The sequence below is a fragment of the Polypterus senegalus genome, chromosome 1 (genome assembly GCF_016835505.1).
Source record: "Polypterus senegalus isolate Bchr_013 chromosome 1, ASM1683550v1, whole genome shotgun sequence".
Classification (NCBI taxonomy): Eukaryota; Metazoa; Chordata; class Cladistia; order Polypteriformes; family Polypteridae; genus Polypterus; species Polypterus senegalus.
Window position 1 is genome coordinate 168,823,023 of NC_053154.1, and position 14,965 is coordinate 168,837,987.

A 14,965-nucleotide genomic window follows, 5' to 3' on the forward strand; every position below is an offset into this window, starting at 1 on the left:
CACTAGAAATTACTTCTAGTTTAACTGAAATAATTGCTAGCTTTCATAAACTGCAGTTAAAAAAAAACAAAAAAAACAAGGTTCAGTCATCTCAACTTGAAACAAGTAAGCGAGACGACTCATTAGGGCCAAAAATGAATAAACTGTTGTGATTAGACAGCATTTAAATGAAGCAACTATATATTTCTACCAGTCATCCCAGAGTTCCTCAGTTCTGTCCCGGTTAGCGACCATGTTGTTAATTAAATTGAAATTCCCAACCACAATTAATAGTCAGTCTTTCAGTCATTTTCTAAACCACTTTGTCTTGGACAGGGTTGTGGGGCTGCTGAAGCCTATCATAGCTAGCATAGGGCCCAAGGTATGAAAGAACTCTGGACAAGGTGCCAGTCCATCACAAGGCAACCACATGTCTTTGGACTGTGGGAGGAAACCCACACAGACAAGGAGAGAAAATGCAAACTCCACGCAGGGAGGACCTTGGATGTGAATTCTGATCTCCTTACTGCATGGCAGCAGTACTACCACAGCACTGCCGTGCCGTCCCACAATTAACAGCTAAGATGTAATCCATATGAAGGTCACTTAAAATGATACAAAGTGTGAGCCAAACCAGTTTGAACACTAGTAGTCCGTTGTCGAGAAGTCCTGTTGGTAACATTTAAGCATGCCCTAAAATAAATTGAATTGAATGGCAATATGAGTGTTATGATGACAAACAATAATGCACTTTCTCATAGCTAATAAATACATTATTAGGGATGCATGCGATTGAAGGTTCTATCACTCACTCCTTTGGTTGTTGCCAAGGATGAAGTGTCATCTTTCTCCCTGGACAGTTTCTTTATATAGTTTGCTAAGTTTCGCAAAACCTAGAAGCCCAGATGTTCTTTCAAAATGCACATTTGCTGAAAGTGATAGCAGGAATTTATTTATTCATATCCAAACACTTCACAGCCAAGTCATTGTAAATCTATCTGTAATTAAGTAAACTTTCGCAGGCCTCATTATTGGAGATTATCACAGCATGCAGATGCAGTATGAGAAAATTATCCATTTTATTAAGATCAGTGGGACAATGGGCCACAAATTCATAAGTAATTGTCTCAAGAACACTTTCTGCTCATTCCTGTTTCCTGCTCACTATAAAAATAGGGTTATTTTTTATTTCATTATTAAAAGTTTACCACATTCAAATATAATTATATAAAAAGCATTTAGGTATATTCTTGTATAGTTCTAGATACATATTATATATGTACATAGATACATGTCACATGAAAGTTTTTGTGTTCTTCTATTTTAACCAGACCTGTAAATCTGCACTGTACTATGCCGTTAGTTTGTAAATGAAAGAGTGTCAAATAAAAATGATTTGAGTTTTGTACAAATGTCAACTAATACATCTGTCGGTCAACTAGTTCCTTATAAGTCTGCTTCTTGTGACATACATAGTGTACTCCATTCATCAATTTTTTGAAGTTCATGTACGTATACAGGCAACATCCGAAGGCAGTCTGTACCACAAATATTGTTCAACACTAAACGTAATGGACCATCTGCTTTCTAACCTGCAGCATGCAAAACGATAACAGTGATGAGCCCTGAGGGACTTTATATCTAGCGTCAGAACATACTGATGGATTACTATTATCATATTTTAGTAAATCCTAAAAATGATTTGAAAAAATATGATCTAAATCGAGCAAGGCTGACTGATGAGCCCTGAGGGACTTTATATCTAGCGTCAGAACATACTGATGGATTACTATTATCATATTTTAGTAAATCCTAAAAATGATTTGAAAAAATATGATCTAAATCGAGCAAGGCTGTTACTTGAGAGCTCAACGTTATGCAGTTTCTGCTCATATTTACTGGTACAGAAATGAAATTGAAACTTTTCAAGTTAGTTGCAATGAGTAAGGTGAGGCCAAAGCTATGTATAACTACTTTTTATGTACTTTGCAAACAAAAGGTACATCAGAAATAGGACTGTAATTAACCCATTTATGCCTAAGGAGTTTGTGCATGAAATTCACATATGTTGCGTAGAAAAATATAAGGAACAAGAATTTGAAGAGAAAAAATGTATTACATTCCATTGTTGACTTATGTGGCGTTCCAAAATTGGAACACTAGGCAAATCCACTTCTTACATTATACATAACGTATAAAATTACCTGACTGTCGTTCCAATAATGGAATACGAGGCATTAATAGGTTAAGTATATTTGGGAGTATCAATGGCCTGACAACAGACACTTGTAGTACATAAGCAACTGTGTCAGTCGGAATGGGTGCCACCAGAACAGTGCATGACAGTGATAGCAGTCTTGACATTTTAAAACACGGTAAAACCTTACTGAGTTTAAAAGCTATATAAAATGTTTGCTGAAGGTTTATGCATATATGTAAATTTTTAAATTACCTGTTAATATTACAATAAGTCAATTAGGAAACAGATTTTTTTTTTTTCTTTTGCAATAATTTTTCCTTGGACTCAACTAAGATTTTCGGAGGTTATTTACTCCAGACAGTCTAATGGTAACTTTATTTGGCTATCATCTCCTCTTTGGAGCAATTATGAATTGTTTTACAGTTAATTTGTTTTCTAGCATCCATCACTGTTTTGAAGTTTAGTTGCTAGGACATAATGTCCTATTCCTGGAAGTCACACGATGTGAAAAAACAAAAGTCGTAGCGGTATCCAAAATGACAGATTGCTACCAAACCTTTTATGCGTCAAAAGCTATATAGCAGAATTGTAGGTACATCAAAGTTTTGCCATTGTCATTTCAGCTTTGAATTCTAGTTTATGATATGAAGAAAATTCCAGGTTTTCTCATCATTCTGGTTCTCTTACAATTTGTGTTTATCTTCTGGTTCCACATTCTTGTCCTAGTGGCTTACCACTATATGTTTTCTCATGGCAGAAAATAATCTGAAACAAACTACCGAGAAATGTAATTGAAGCAGAAACCTTTTTAACAAGTATCTGGGTGGGAGAATTGGGACGACTTAGCTATCAGTCAATCAAAAAAGCTTGATGAACTGAGTGGTCTCCCCTTGTTTGTTAAGTTTAAATTAGAATACAAGAACCTAAAAAATGTATAGTTATGTCAAATGAAAAGCTGACAAATTCAGTCACAGTGAATATGGCTCATGTGATTTATAAATTAGTAGCCTACTTATTCTAGATTTTGTTTAAATATCTTTTATATTTTTAAAAAAATCTTTTATGATAAACTCCAAGGATGTGAAAGTTTTTAGAAGCACTATACAGTTCATTACATTGATACATTCATAAAATTATTTCAAGAACACCTTCTCAACCACTGCTGTCACGATTTAGGTTTTACTGTCTGATCTGCTAAGTAAGGTTTCAATAAAAAGGCAAAAATCAGATTGTATGTTTAGTTTAACGCTGATACCCAAAACCGCTTTAGTTCCCATTGAGCAAATGTTTCTCAAATAGCATTTTAATCTGCAAAAATGTTGTTGAACTGATTTTTATTTGAATCTGCTTACTTGTATGGGCACCCCTGGTGGCAGGGCCAGCACTGTCATTTAGGTTAACTAGGCACCTAGTACAGACCCAGACTTAAAAAACTCAGACTCGGTACAAAATGCAGGGGATCTCCTCTAAATGTGTATATCAACAAGATTGTAATACCAAGGGAAAACAAAGCTCTTTGAGATAATAATGCATATAACAATAATAAAAAAAAAGGTTTGGAAGCACCATTTACAACTACGCCTAGAATAGCAAAAATGGTAGAGCCAGCACTGTCTGGCCTCGGAGGATCTGATTTGTTTTAATTCTGTGTGTCATTATGCTCTTTCTTGGTTGGCTATCCGCTGGTTTGGATTTTGCTTCATGAATCAAGTGTTGAGATGTCCCAGTAGTGTGATTTTAAAAGAATAACTGAAGAATAGTAGGTGGGGTATGAAACAGCCAGTGGTTAAGGACCTGAATGGTCTCTGGCCAGCTAGCCAAGATTGGCACCCAAATCCTGTGGACTCTGCTTATCACCTGGTGTATGCCATGTCTTTTTCTCCAACAATTGATATATGTGTTAATTTAACTGGACATTCTAAATTGGCCCCCAGTGAGTGAGTGAGTGAGTGTGTGCGCATTATTGTGTTATATAATGGATTGGTGCCTGATCCAGGAATGGTTTCTGCCTTATGCCTGATTCTGCAACCTACCTCTATGACTCTAAACTGCAATGAAAGTAACATTTCAGCTCTGTTACCATATTCACTAGATTGCTATTTTTTGGAGTGTGTCACTATCTCTTTTGTAAACTGATATTCCCAAGCTGTGAGCTGCTCCTTGTGTCTTACAGGTTTACGTCCTGGCCACTCAGGCTCACTACCAGGAAACTCGGTCATCAGCCGCTTATTGGTGAACGCAGAACCCTTTAACTATGATCCAGACAGCCTGTAAGTACTTCCAGAATCTGAAGACTGGCTTTTGCCATCTGGTGCATTAAATTGTGCTTTTATTCATTGTTACGTTTGCTGTTTCAAACATCCATAACCTGTGCCCTCGGGTGAGCAGAAGTTAGTCATACAGAAGATAAAACAGGACAGGCCTAACTCAGGCTCTACTTTGGTGCCAAGTAGAAGTTTCTATGTGGTGCTGCCAGAAGATTTCCAAAACCCAGACATAAGACTGTGTAACAGTCATAAAAAATTATACAGGTTGAGTTACCCTATTCTGAAATGCCAGAGACCAGAAGCATTTTAGATATTTTGGAATATTTGCATATACATAATGAAATATCGTGGGACATCCTTGATCATTTATTATTGTAACTTCATTTGCAGTTCCTGAGTTAGACAGTGCAGTTTAAAAAAAACAGTTTATTAGGGTGGGAGGTGAGGCTGGTGAGGAACACAACTGAAATAACAAACTGAACTCTGTACCATCTTCCTCACTGTTCTGGCCATGGGGAATGCCTTCAATGAGCTGCATTGGCATGGTTTGTTGGAAAGGCTGTTCTACAGGACAAACTAAAACCGAGACTCTCTCTCTCTGTCTCTCTCCATCCTCTCACACTCATGACGTTTACTCACCCATGCTATTACACTCCTAGTTTTCCTTTCACCACCCCCTCCTTCTGTGTCATTCCTCTCTTGGTGAGTCTCTGCATTCATTGCTTTGACTGCTGGCTGCTTAAACCCCACTAATTTCTCCCGCTGCCATTTCTATAGCCAGCTTGTGCCATCACATTCTTTATCCCATCTTGGTGCTGTTACGTATTATAGTAATAGCAGACTTGTCTGTTGACGTGACAAAACATCCCTTTTACAAAGACAATTGCACTCATCATTTTTGGTTATCTGTCAGTTTTCATCAGCTACTTATTGTCACTTCTCAGGGAACTGGCCGACAGGTCAAGAATATCTCAGTCAAATTTCACTCCTTAATGTCCGTTGTGCAGGGAGCCATTAACCACCTGACTGAGGCACTATGTTCAGTTTTTGTATGGTGTGGGTGTACACACGTAAAACGTAACATGTTTTGCCAACATACAAAGGCAGTTTTCAGCAGTGTAATTTTCCTGACTTAAATGGAGAAAATTACTGAAATGCTCTAGTAATAAGGGCACCTAACTGGAATGAAGCTGCTTTTGTTAACCATAAGCTGTGACATTCTATTAATTCTCAGAATGCATAGGAGAGGCACTACAGTCTATGCTTCTTCTAAGGTGTGCATCAATGCAGCAGTTTCAACAGTGCTGTGCTGCACTGTGCATTTGAACTGCAGTGACAGTGTTATCATTTTGCTTCATGGGGGACAAAGCTTGTCGAATGTATTTCAATACTTCATGGAGGGCGTTCTCTTGGTGATTCTTGATGCTTCACTGGATACCCCAACCCCCAGATCGCCAATCATGTGCCTACGCTTCACAGAAGACCTGTTTACAAGAGGATTGATATTAATAAAGGTAAATCATGCAGAAATGTAAATACGCCAAGTATTATAATTCAGATTTCTTTTTTTTTTTTTTTTGCTGTACATACTTTTCAGGGTCTTTGCCACACTCATTTTTGTTTTTGCTCACAAGCAAACTTTTATAAAAGAGACCCCAAGTAAAATTTTCCACTTGTGATGTCATGTCATAGTTGAAAAAGTTTGGAATTTTGAGATTATGGATACTCAACCGCTTTAATAACTTTTGGGTAAAATATTCTTATTGATGGCACTGTTGGCAGTGATTACTACTGTCACTTCATGGATCCAGTATCAGGTTCAGCTTCTATCCTTTATCCATGTGGAGTCTGCACTTTATTTCTGTGACTCTGTAGCTTTTCTTCTCACGCTCTCAAAGACCTGTGGTATGAGTGGGCCCTGTGATGTACTGGTTCCTATCTGGCACCCAGTACTGCCAGGATTGGGTCAGCCTCCCAAGATGCTAAAATTGCCCAAGCAGGTTTAAGAATAAGAATGTGTGCTTTATTGTTATTATATAATATGATGATAAACAATTCTCTGTTACTTAATTACTGTATTTTAATTATAGTTAAAGAACACTATGAATCTCAACAAAAAAGTGATTATCAGTGCTCAGATAAATATTACTTTCTCAAGTCTTGAATCTCTGCCCAGTCTCTTTTAGTGTGGTCCCTCCATGTTGTCCCCATGCCTTTGTGGATTTCCACCTACATCCCAAATACAGGTGATAGGTTACTTGTTGACTTTAAATTGACCTACTGAAATTAAAGTGAAAGTCCTACTTGCCTGTCCAATTAACGTGTAACATGTTGCCACTCTCAGGTGCCATGATAATGAAGAATGTATTAACATGATATAATTACGTATGTAGTTTAGTGACCTCCTTTTTAAATTCATTGCAGGTTGTATAAACTCAGTTTTATAACCAGTCAAAAGAAATGCACATTTCATATTAAAGGGAATACATAGGTCCCAATAAGTAAACATTTTCCAGCATTTCAGTCACTAAACAATAAATGGATAAGGTTATGGGGCATACTGGACATTATGGAGTTTGAAATTAACATTTTGCAGCTCATACTGCTCCTTTGACAAGTTGAATGTAAAGGAAACAGCATCTGGCATTCTTGTAGTAATTATTCTGTTATATCAAAATTTTATGCTTACTGAAATATAGCCATTCATTAGACTGCCATACCCAGCTTTGGGTCTTGCCATTATGCCCATTGCCTGGAATCCTCTGTGGGGCAGGTTCCCTCCTTGTACCCATTTCTGCCAGAGTAGACACCAAATCCCAATAATTCTAAACTTGAAAACTGGTTTAGGTGGTGTATGGATAGATGAACAGATACACAGTGCATAATGACTTTTATTCTTTTATTGTCTTTTTACTTTTGAAAAATAAGCCAAACATAGAGCAACTGGCAAAAGAAAGTCCCTGGTATAACCACAATTACAATGACAAACTAATCCTTCTTTGAAATGAAATAGATTAGAACAATATATTGTAAAAAAAAGGTTATCCTTATTGTTGCTGTGAAGCAGTTTGATGCAGAAAGTTCTTGGTGTCTTTGACAGTCCAGTCAACATGTCAAGTGAAATATGACAGAAAGTATCAGCTTCTACTGTTAAAGGAGATTCTACATGGTTTTCTAGTATGTGCTAAAAAGGAATGCAGAGTTCAGTTATAAAAGAAACCCCGATGATGTCTGGCTAGATGAGTAGATACACAAGTCTTGAAGTCAAAGATTTCAAAAAGGAAGAATATGAATTTGGTAAAAACATACACTGAGAGCTAATGGAGGATAGATAGAAGCAGTAGAGGGTTGTACTCTAATCTACAACTCTATTGTAAGTTTTAGTGGAGGGCTTCATGGCCTACAGTAATGTGTGGTCTGAGCAATTCATCCAAAGGTGAACTTTGGCTACTCTACATGTGGAAGTTGACATCATTGCAGCACATGCAGGACGTTATGTGGCATTGACTTATTCCTGCATTTTTCATTAGACAATTGTAGGTCTTTGCAGAAGTGTTGTATAAACACAGCAGGTCAGCCACAGCATGCATGTCATTTGTTTAATGTTACGTTGCCCAGTACCTAGGATCCAGTTGCTACCTCTGTGTTGTTGAACGTTGCACAGTTAAACTAAAGTCTTCTGACCCATTGCTGCATTGTTTTCCAGTGACTGTTATACTGAGAAGTGTGTCATGAACAACTATTTTGGCATCGGACTGGATGCAAAAATCTCTCTTGACTTCAACAACAAGCGAGATGAGCACCCAGAGAAGTGCAGGTAAGGGGATATGATCTGTGAATGTAAGTGCAATTGAGTTGAATTCAAGGTCCAACAAACCCTTTTCTGCTTGGTGTTTGTCTGTAGTGCTCCTGGGATGAGAAGCCATTACTGAGTCATCTGTCAATAAATGCCATTTCAGATTGCCTTTAAATACAAGGGTATGCAGAAATGCCAAGATCACAGTGAATTTTCTCAGTCTTGCTTTTTATCACTTCATGACCCACGCAGATTAGCAACTGTTGTTGAGCAGTTAATGATCCACCTTGAAGTCATTGTATGCAAGAGAAATCGGAAAAGACTAAAGTTAACATTTGACATAGGGTCTTACAAGTCACTATAAGCTCACAATTTGCACCACCCTGCTAGAAACTTGTTACTCACATATCTGGGGCATTTTAGATAAATGCTGGCCGCAAAATCGGCACCAGAGACTACCCCTCTCAGGTGCAGGCTTATAACGTTTTGATCACCTCTCATAGGTATTGAAGAGTAAAAAATATGAATATGCTTGAACATGCTCTTGACGTGATATTATTGACACTGTCACCGTTCTTCAGTGCTCCTACAGAAATTGCACCTTTAAAGATTTAAATATGTTCCTGCTCCCATGTAACCTACAGAGATATTCAAGATAGTTAGGACTTTAAAACAATTTTGAATAGAACAGGGGATTCAGCCCAAAAAGAGCTCACCAATCTTATTCAGAAAGTGTCTCCCATTACAACAGTTTTGACCAGAACATGCGTTAATGAGCCTCTTTAGAGGTGAAACCCTCATTAAGATATTTTAGAGATGATTTTTTTTCCCCCTAATTTCCTGTTCCCTTCAGAAGTCGCACAAAGAACATGATGTGGTACGGTGTGCTTGGAACCAAAGAGCTACTTCACAGGACGTACAAAAACCTGGAGCAGAAAGTGCTGCTAGAGGTGAGTGTTGATTTGTTTACCTAATAAAACCTTGCTGCCCTTATTGGCTATAATGAGCCATTAAAATTGCAGAAGTGTTTTCATAAATTTAGTTTTTCTGCCAGAAAGCTTTCTTAAATGCCACCTGCAAGCCTTGTATCGTGCTCTTGTATCATGCAACAGTTTCTGAAAGTGAAGGTCTTGTTCTAAGATACAGAGCCATCCACTGACCTGTTTTATAGACTTCAAGACTTGATCTAGGAGTTGAAATCAGAACTTAAGTTTTATGCTTCATTCCATTTGAAGTGGAAAGTCAAAATGTCCGCCAGCGTTTGTCCAAATTCAGCTCATGACGTTAATCCAAAATGGTGATGTGCACAGTAAACTTGAGTGAAAGCTGTAGCATTATACCGTTTATGAGCCCTTCTGTTTATTTGTTTCTCACACATACTACTGTCCAACTTCTATCAGTGGACATGTTGCTGCAGTGTTTGGATAAGCAAGATACTGTGTAATGCATTGTTATCAACTGCTATTTGTTCCAGTGTAGCAGGCACAAAAAAAGGTTTTCCTGGATGTGTCCATATTGGTTTTTACAAATTTTTACTGAAACGCAGTCAACTTTTGTGCAACATCACTCGACAACTTCAATACCAAACTTCTGAGATGGAACACAACATTACTTATATGGCCTTGGCCACAAACTTGCTCAGGATCTGGAGCCTTTCTGCAAACCCTTCTAAATAAGTGGTCACTTGTAGAGCCATGAGGTGCAATGCTCCCTTTATTCTGTCTATTTTAACGTGATCAGTCACCACTTAACTTTGGCCATTGAGGGTATTGTCACACGCTGTCCTTCTGTGCTTTGAACTATTGTTTGAGTTCATTAGTTCTGTTTTCTCTTTAATCTGTTAGGATTTTTCTCTGTTTATTTTCAGAAAATTGAATATAATTCTCTCCAAATTTTCAGACTTTTTTGTTCTTGGTTTTATTAAAACAGAGCTAAGGTTATGGTAGAGAGGTACTGTATTGGATCACTTCCTAACACACTGCATCAATGTGGCAGAAAGGATTTGCTGGTCTTCACATACAGTAAAATTTTCTTCCATTCAACTCGTGACCTCTTCTGTGTTCTGCCATTCTCCTCTGCCATGTCGGTAAAATGTACAGACTTGCTAGCAAAGAATACTCCTGCACATAAACTGAACTAAAGAGCCTGCCCTGCTCTTAAACAGATAAGTGAGTTAAACCTCTTTCATCTTGAGCAGGGGATCTAATTCAGGTTTCTTGACGGCATCACTACAGTTGAATTGTTTGAATTGCGTATGGAACAAGAACAAATTTGGAAACTAAGGGAAAATGTCTTCAAAACTAAATCCAGAAGATACTCGGAGTGAAGAAGACGAATAGTAAAACTAAAACATTTCCAATTCATCAAATTTATTTTGGCTCTTTTCCTTCTAGTGTGATGGCCGACTCATTCCCTTGCCCAGCCTGCAGGGCATTGCAGTACTGAATATCCCCAGCTATGCAGGAGGGACCAATTTCTGGGGAGGGACCAAGGAAGATGATGTGAGTTCCACTTGGAGAATACCTTTGTTTTAAATCTGTCCATTTGGTCTTTTTTTTTACTTGCAAGTACTGCTGGGTATGGTGGAGTAGTGAGCTCAGAGAAAGATGGTATAGACAGGTGAAAAGGAAAAAATGGTAACCAAGGTTCATGTATTTGTCTAGAACTTTACAGCACCCTCATTTGATGATAAGATTTTGGAGGTGGTAGCAGTCTTTGGCAGTATGCAGATGGCAGTGTCAAGGGTGATCAATCTTCAGCACCACCGCATTGCTCAGGTAAGGCAGACTTTTCTGGTCCAGAAGTGGCAGCTTTATTGGTACAACTGCAGATCCAAATAACTATAATTTAACCTAAATTAATTTCTCTGTTACAGTAGGGCTGTAGGATTAACAGAATTTATGTCAAGATCATGATTTGTCATCATGTTAATGTTTAAATTTAATTACCCTATACATTATAAAGAAGTTAAGCTCCATGTGTTCAGCTTTCCATTTTTGTTTGTTTTTACCCCCCTTTCAGATCTGCCCACTGTAGAACAAATACATTGTAGGGGAAAAAACAGCCAAACAGCAATTAGCATTGCCTATGGTTAAAAAGAAATAGGAGTAGCCAGAACAGCATATACGTATGCTGTATAAGAATTCTGACTTTTTTGATATACTGTATTTTTATAAATGTTTCAGACTGAACAAGGAATTTACACAAATAAAAGTATTAATTGTTCACAATGAGAGTACATTACCTATTTTATGAATATACATAAACCCTAATCACGACATAACTCCTGCTTCCACTGTACATGGCAATAAATGTATAATTATAACATTAACACAAAACCATTAGTGCTGAAATAATTATAATCCAGGATGAAAGTGGTTATTCTGAAGTTTGGCAAAAAATGTTATTAATGTTGCATAGGCTGTAAAATTTAAAAAACTATTGTTTTGTTCTATAGCGCATGCTCCCAACTCCTCCTTCTCCTCCTCCTATAAGTATATCTGCTATTAACATGGATTGAGGTACAAGGTGTTTCTAACTCCTACCGCCATTGCTGTAGACAGAACACAGGACCAAACTCTGCCTTTTCATGTCCTTTGCCACTGTTTCAAAGTGCCAACTTTAACACATACAATTATAAGATGCAACATGAAAATCAAACCTACACATTACATGTAATGGCATGGTGGTTAGCACTGCTCTTTATCTCATAGGCGTATTTTAATACATGGTGTAATAAAACGTCATAGGCATACTTAATAAAAGTACCAAACCAATCCAACACCTCACCTGTGATCTTAGGTCTGTTGCATAGCAAAAAAAAAATAAAAATAATTGTGATCTGCACCAGAGTGCTTTCTAAATTATTTTATCATGTCAGTATGTTGGTTAATGCAAGGGTTTTTTTTTTTTATTATTTTTATACTTTTGCTATTCCCTTTTCAATGATTCATTCAGTGTGCAGTTTATGAAGTTAAAGCAAAGCATGTTATTGATCTTGTTGTTAAGGACTTACACATACAGTGGACCCTTGACTTACAAACTCAATTCGTTCGCGAGGGCTGGTTGTAACTTAAGTTCCCATAGGAAATAATGGAAATACCCATAATGCGCTCCGAACCTTCCACAGCAACACTTACTTAACCTTTTCATAATAAAAAAGGGTTGTATGATGTGCATAATTTACCAAAACACCAATAATTTTCCTAATGTACTAACCAAAAAGTTATAAAAAGTGCCTAGCGTACCAGAAACAACAATTTCATACTGTACTCACCATTTAATTTGACATCTTTGGGCTGCAGGAAGTGAAGAGGAGGAGAATGAAACGGAAGGTGGTTATTGTTTAGAAGGAGCCTCCTTATGCAAATCTTTTCTTTATAAAATTGTCGAGATGGTGGATTTCGACATGCTGTACATATTAGGGAGATCGGTCATACGAACACCACTCTCATATTTCCGCACAATTTCCTTCTTCGTTTCGATTGTGATCACTGTTTCTCAAGTTAATAATGACAGTAGTCGAGCACTCAGTTCAAGGCTGGTCGTGTTGTGAACTGCTGTAATAATACACTCCAAAGCAAGCCGGTGCTGACTCGGCCTGATGACATCATCACGTGCCACGCCAGCCCACTAGCTAACATCCCTTAACAATCGCTTTCTTTACCTTTGTTACCGTCTCTTCCTTCCTTAGCAATTATGCGTCTTGCTTGCTATGGTCTTAGTGAATTATATATATAGATAAATCACTGCACTGACCGAAATTACGTCCACAAGCACATGTATCTGGGCTCTGACTGACGCTTATGAACGCTCTTGGCTGTTTGTTTACAATTGCACAAGTGGATACATGTGACCGCATTTGGGTTGTAACGCAAGGTGTTGGTTGTAAATCAAAACAAAAATTTTGGTCGTAAATCAAGTTGTTTGCATGTCAGGCCGGTCGTATATCAAGGGTCGATTGTATACCGATTTTAGAACCACCTGGAGTACTTCCAATGTAACAATATGCTCTCCCAGAAGTACTTTTGGGTCATGCAGAACCTCTTGGCAAAGGGGGAGCCTGTACCCAGCATTTTCCTCTAGAGGCACCTCAGGACTCCAACAAGGATGCCCACCAGAACTCCAGTTTCCATGTGGCCCTGCATGTGTCCAAAATGGGAGCCATGTCATAGGGATGCTGCCACCCAGTGTACTGGAGGAACACCTTGTCCCGGTAGGCAGTCTCCTTCTGCGCTTCTGCTATAGTCTCATATCTGAAAAAGGTGCTACCAACCACCCTTGATGAGGTGCCTGCCCCTCCACATCCTCCTTTACTAGTTGTGTTAACTGGCTTTGTCAAGTAAAGTTTTGTAAGTCAAATGGCCTCAGTAAACAGTACCATTTTTTTTATTCTGGTGTATCAGAATAATAACATCATTTATTTTTATAGCACATTTTAGTACAAAGAGTGTAGCTTTATGTGTTTTACAGGATGTTAATGAGACAGTTACAAGAAAAGAAAAATACAAATAGATTAGGGAAGAATATTATGAATAAATATCAAAGGGAAAAAATAAATAAATTTGATAATGATTTTATAAAACAGATATATACTAGTAGAAGGGTAGCATCCTTTTATACAATATCATAATGTCAGTCTCTAAAGATAAGTAATAAAGTCAGATGCCTGGCAGGACTGGAAAAAAAATCCAGTTAAGCTGGAGAAAAAAACAAAACCTATAGGAGTTCCAAGGCCAAAAGACCACCTAGCCCCCTCACTGGGCATTCTACCTAACATTAATGTGCTTAAGTCATTCGTCATTGTTTCCAAGCTTCGTCCCAGAGAATTTGATGCAATCGGTCTTGTGGACAGCTTGGGCACCTGCCTTCCATTCGAGCATCACAGGTGGCTGCACGTTGCCTCAGCCGGGTGGTGGTGGTGGCACAAAATACAGCATTTTTACTTTGTCTTTACAGTGTCGTACTGTGAAGATCACCATTCTAGGAGATGAAGGCGTTCCAGTGCAGGTGGATGGAGAGGCATGGGTCCAGCCTCCTGGGTACATCCGAATTATTCACAAAAACCGAATGCAGACGCTCACCAGAGACCGGGTGTGTAATCGCGTTTTCTTCCTCATTTTCTTGTTCAGCCATTCTACTAATGGTTTCAGTGCACATTTTCTTCAAAAAATTGAGAATTTAGATACAAAATGGCAAAGGTACTTCAAATGATGGCAAGACAGAATAACAACACCATTTTTTGTTCAGCCTCTTTTACCAAGACATCGGGGAGACTTCTGGTGTGAATCCTCATTGAGCTCCCATCCTTAGCCTAACTGTGGATGAATCTGAGCATGTTGTTCATGTTGAATATTTGTGCTGTCTTCTCCAGAATCTTACACTACCATCATCTTGGTAGATATGGCAATTTTTAGATCTGCCTAGGCACTCCTGTGAATAGAAAACATGAACCTCACGTTTGGCCTTTAGTAAAGATCCTCATGAGACTTTTCATTATAACCTATTTAACTTTTCTGTTGTCTTTTAAAAGCATAGAAAATAAAATCTGATTCTGTGTTGCTGTCTTAAATCAGGAATATTTGAAGCTGAATCCTGCTCACGTTTTGGTGCATTCTTGTTGTCTCTCTTTTGTGACTCTCATCACAGCACTCTAGTGGATTTGCCTCCTGGTGGTCCCAGACTCCACTGCAGCCCTGTTTTAAACTGATTCATTTAGTGGAG

General features: G+C 38.1%; 1 protein-coding gene across 8 annotated transcripts in view; it reads left to right on the forward strand.

Moving 5' to 3' along the window:
* Positions 1 to 14,965, forward strand: part of LOC120535065 (diacylglycerol kinase delta-like) — a 135,936-nt gene that overhangs the window by 102,166 nt on the left and 18,805 nt on the right. For all 8 annotated transcript variants that reach the window (XM_039762600.1, XM_039762619.1, XM_039762610.1 and 5 more), the window contains 6 exons: positions 4,353 to 4,449; positions 8,153 to 8,263; positions 9,096 to 9,192; positions 10,636 to 10,743; positions 10,906 to 11,019; positions 14,201 to 14,335. In XM_039762600.1, the coding sequence (XP_039618534.1) occupies positions 4,353 to 4,449; positions 8,153 to 8,263; positions 9,096 to 9,192; positions 10,636 to 10,743; positions 10,906 to 11,019; positions 14,201 to 14,335 (662 nt within the window). The remainder of the gene's footprint in view (positions 1 to 4,352; positions 4,450 to 8,152; positions 8,264 to 9,095; positions 9,193 to 10,635; positions 10,744 to 10,905; positions 11,020 to 14,200; positions 14,336 to 14,965) is intronic.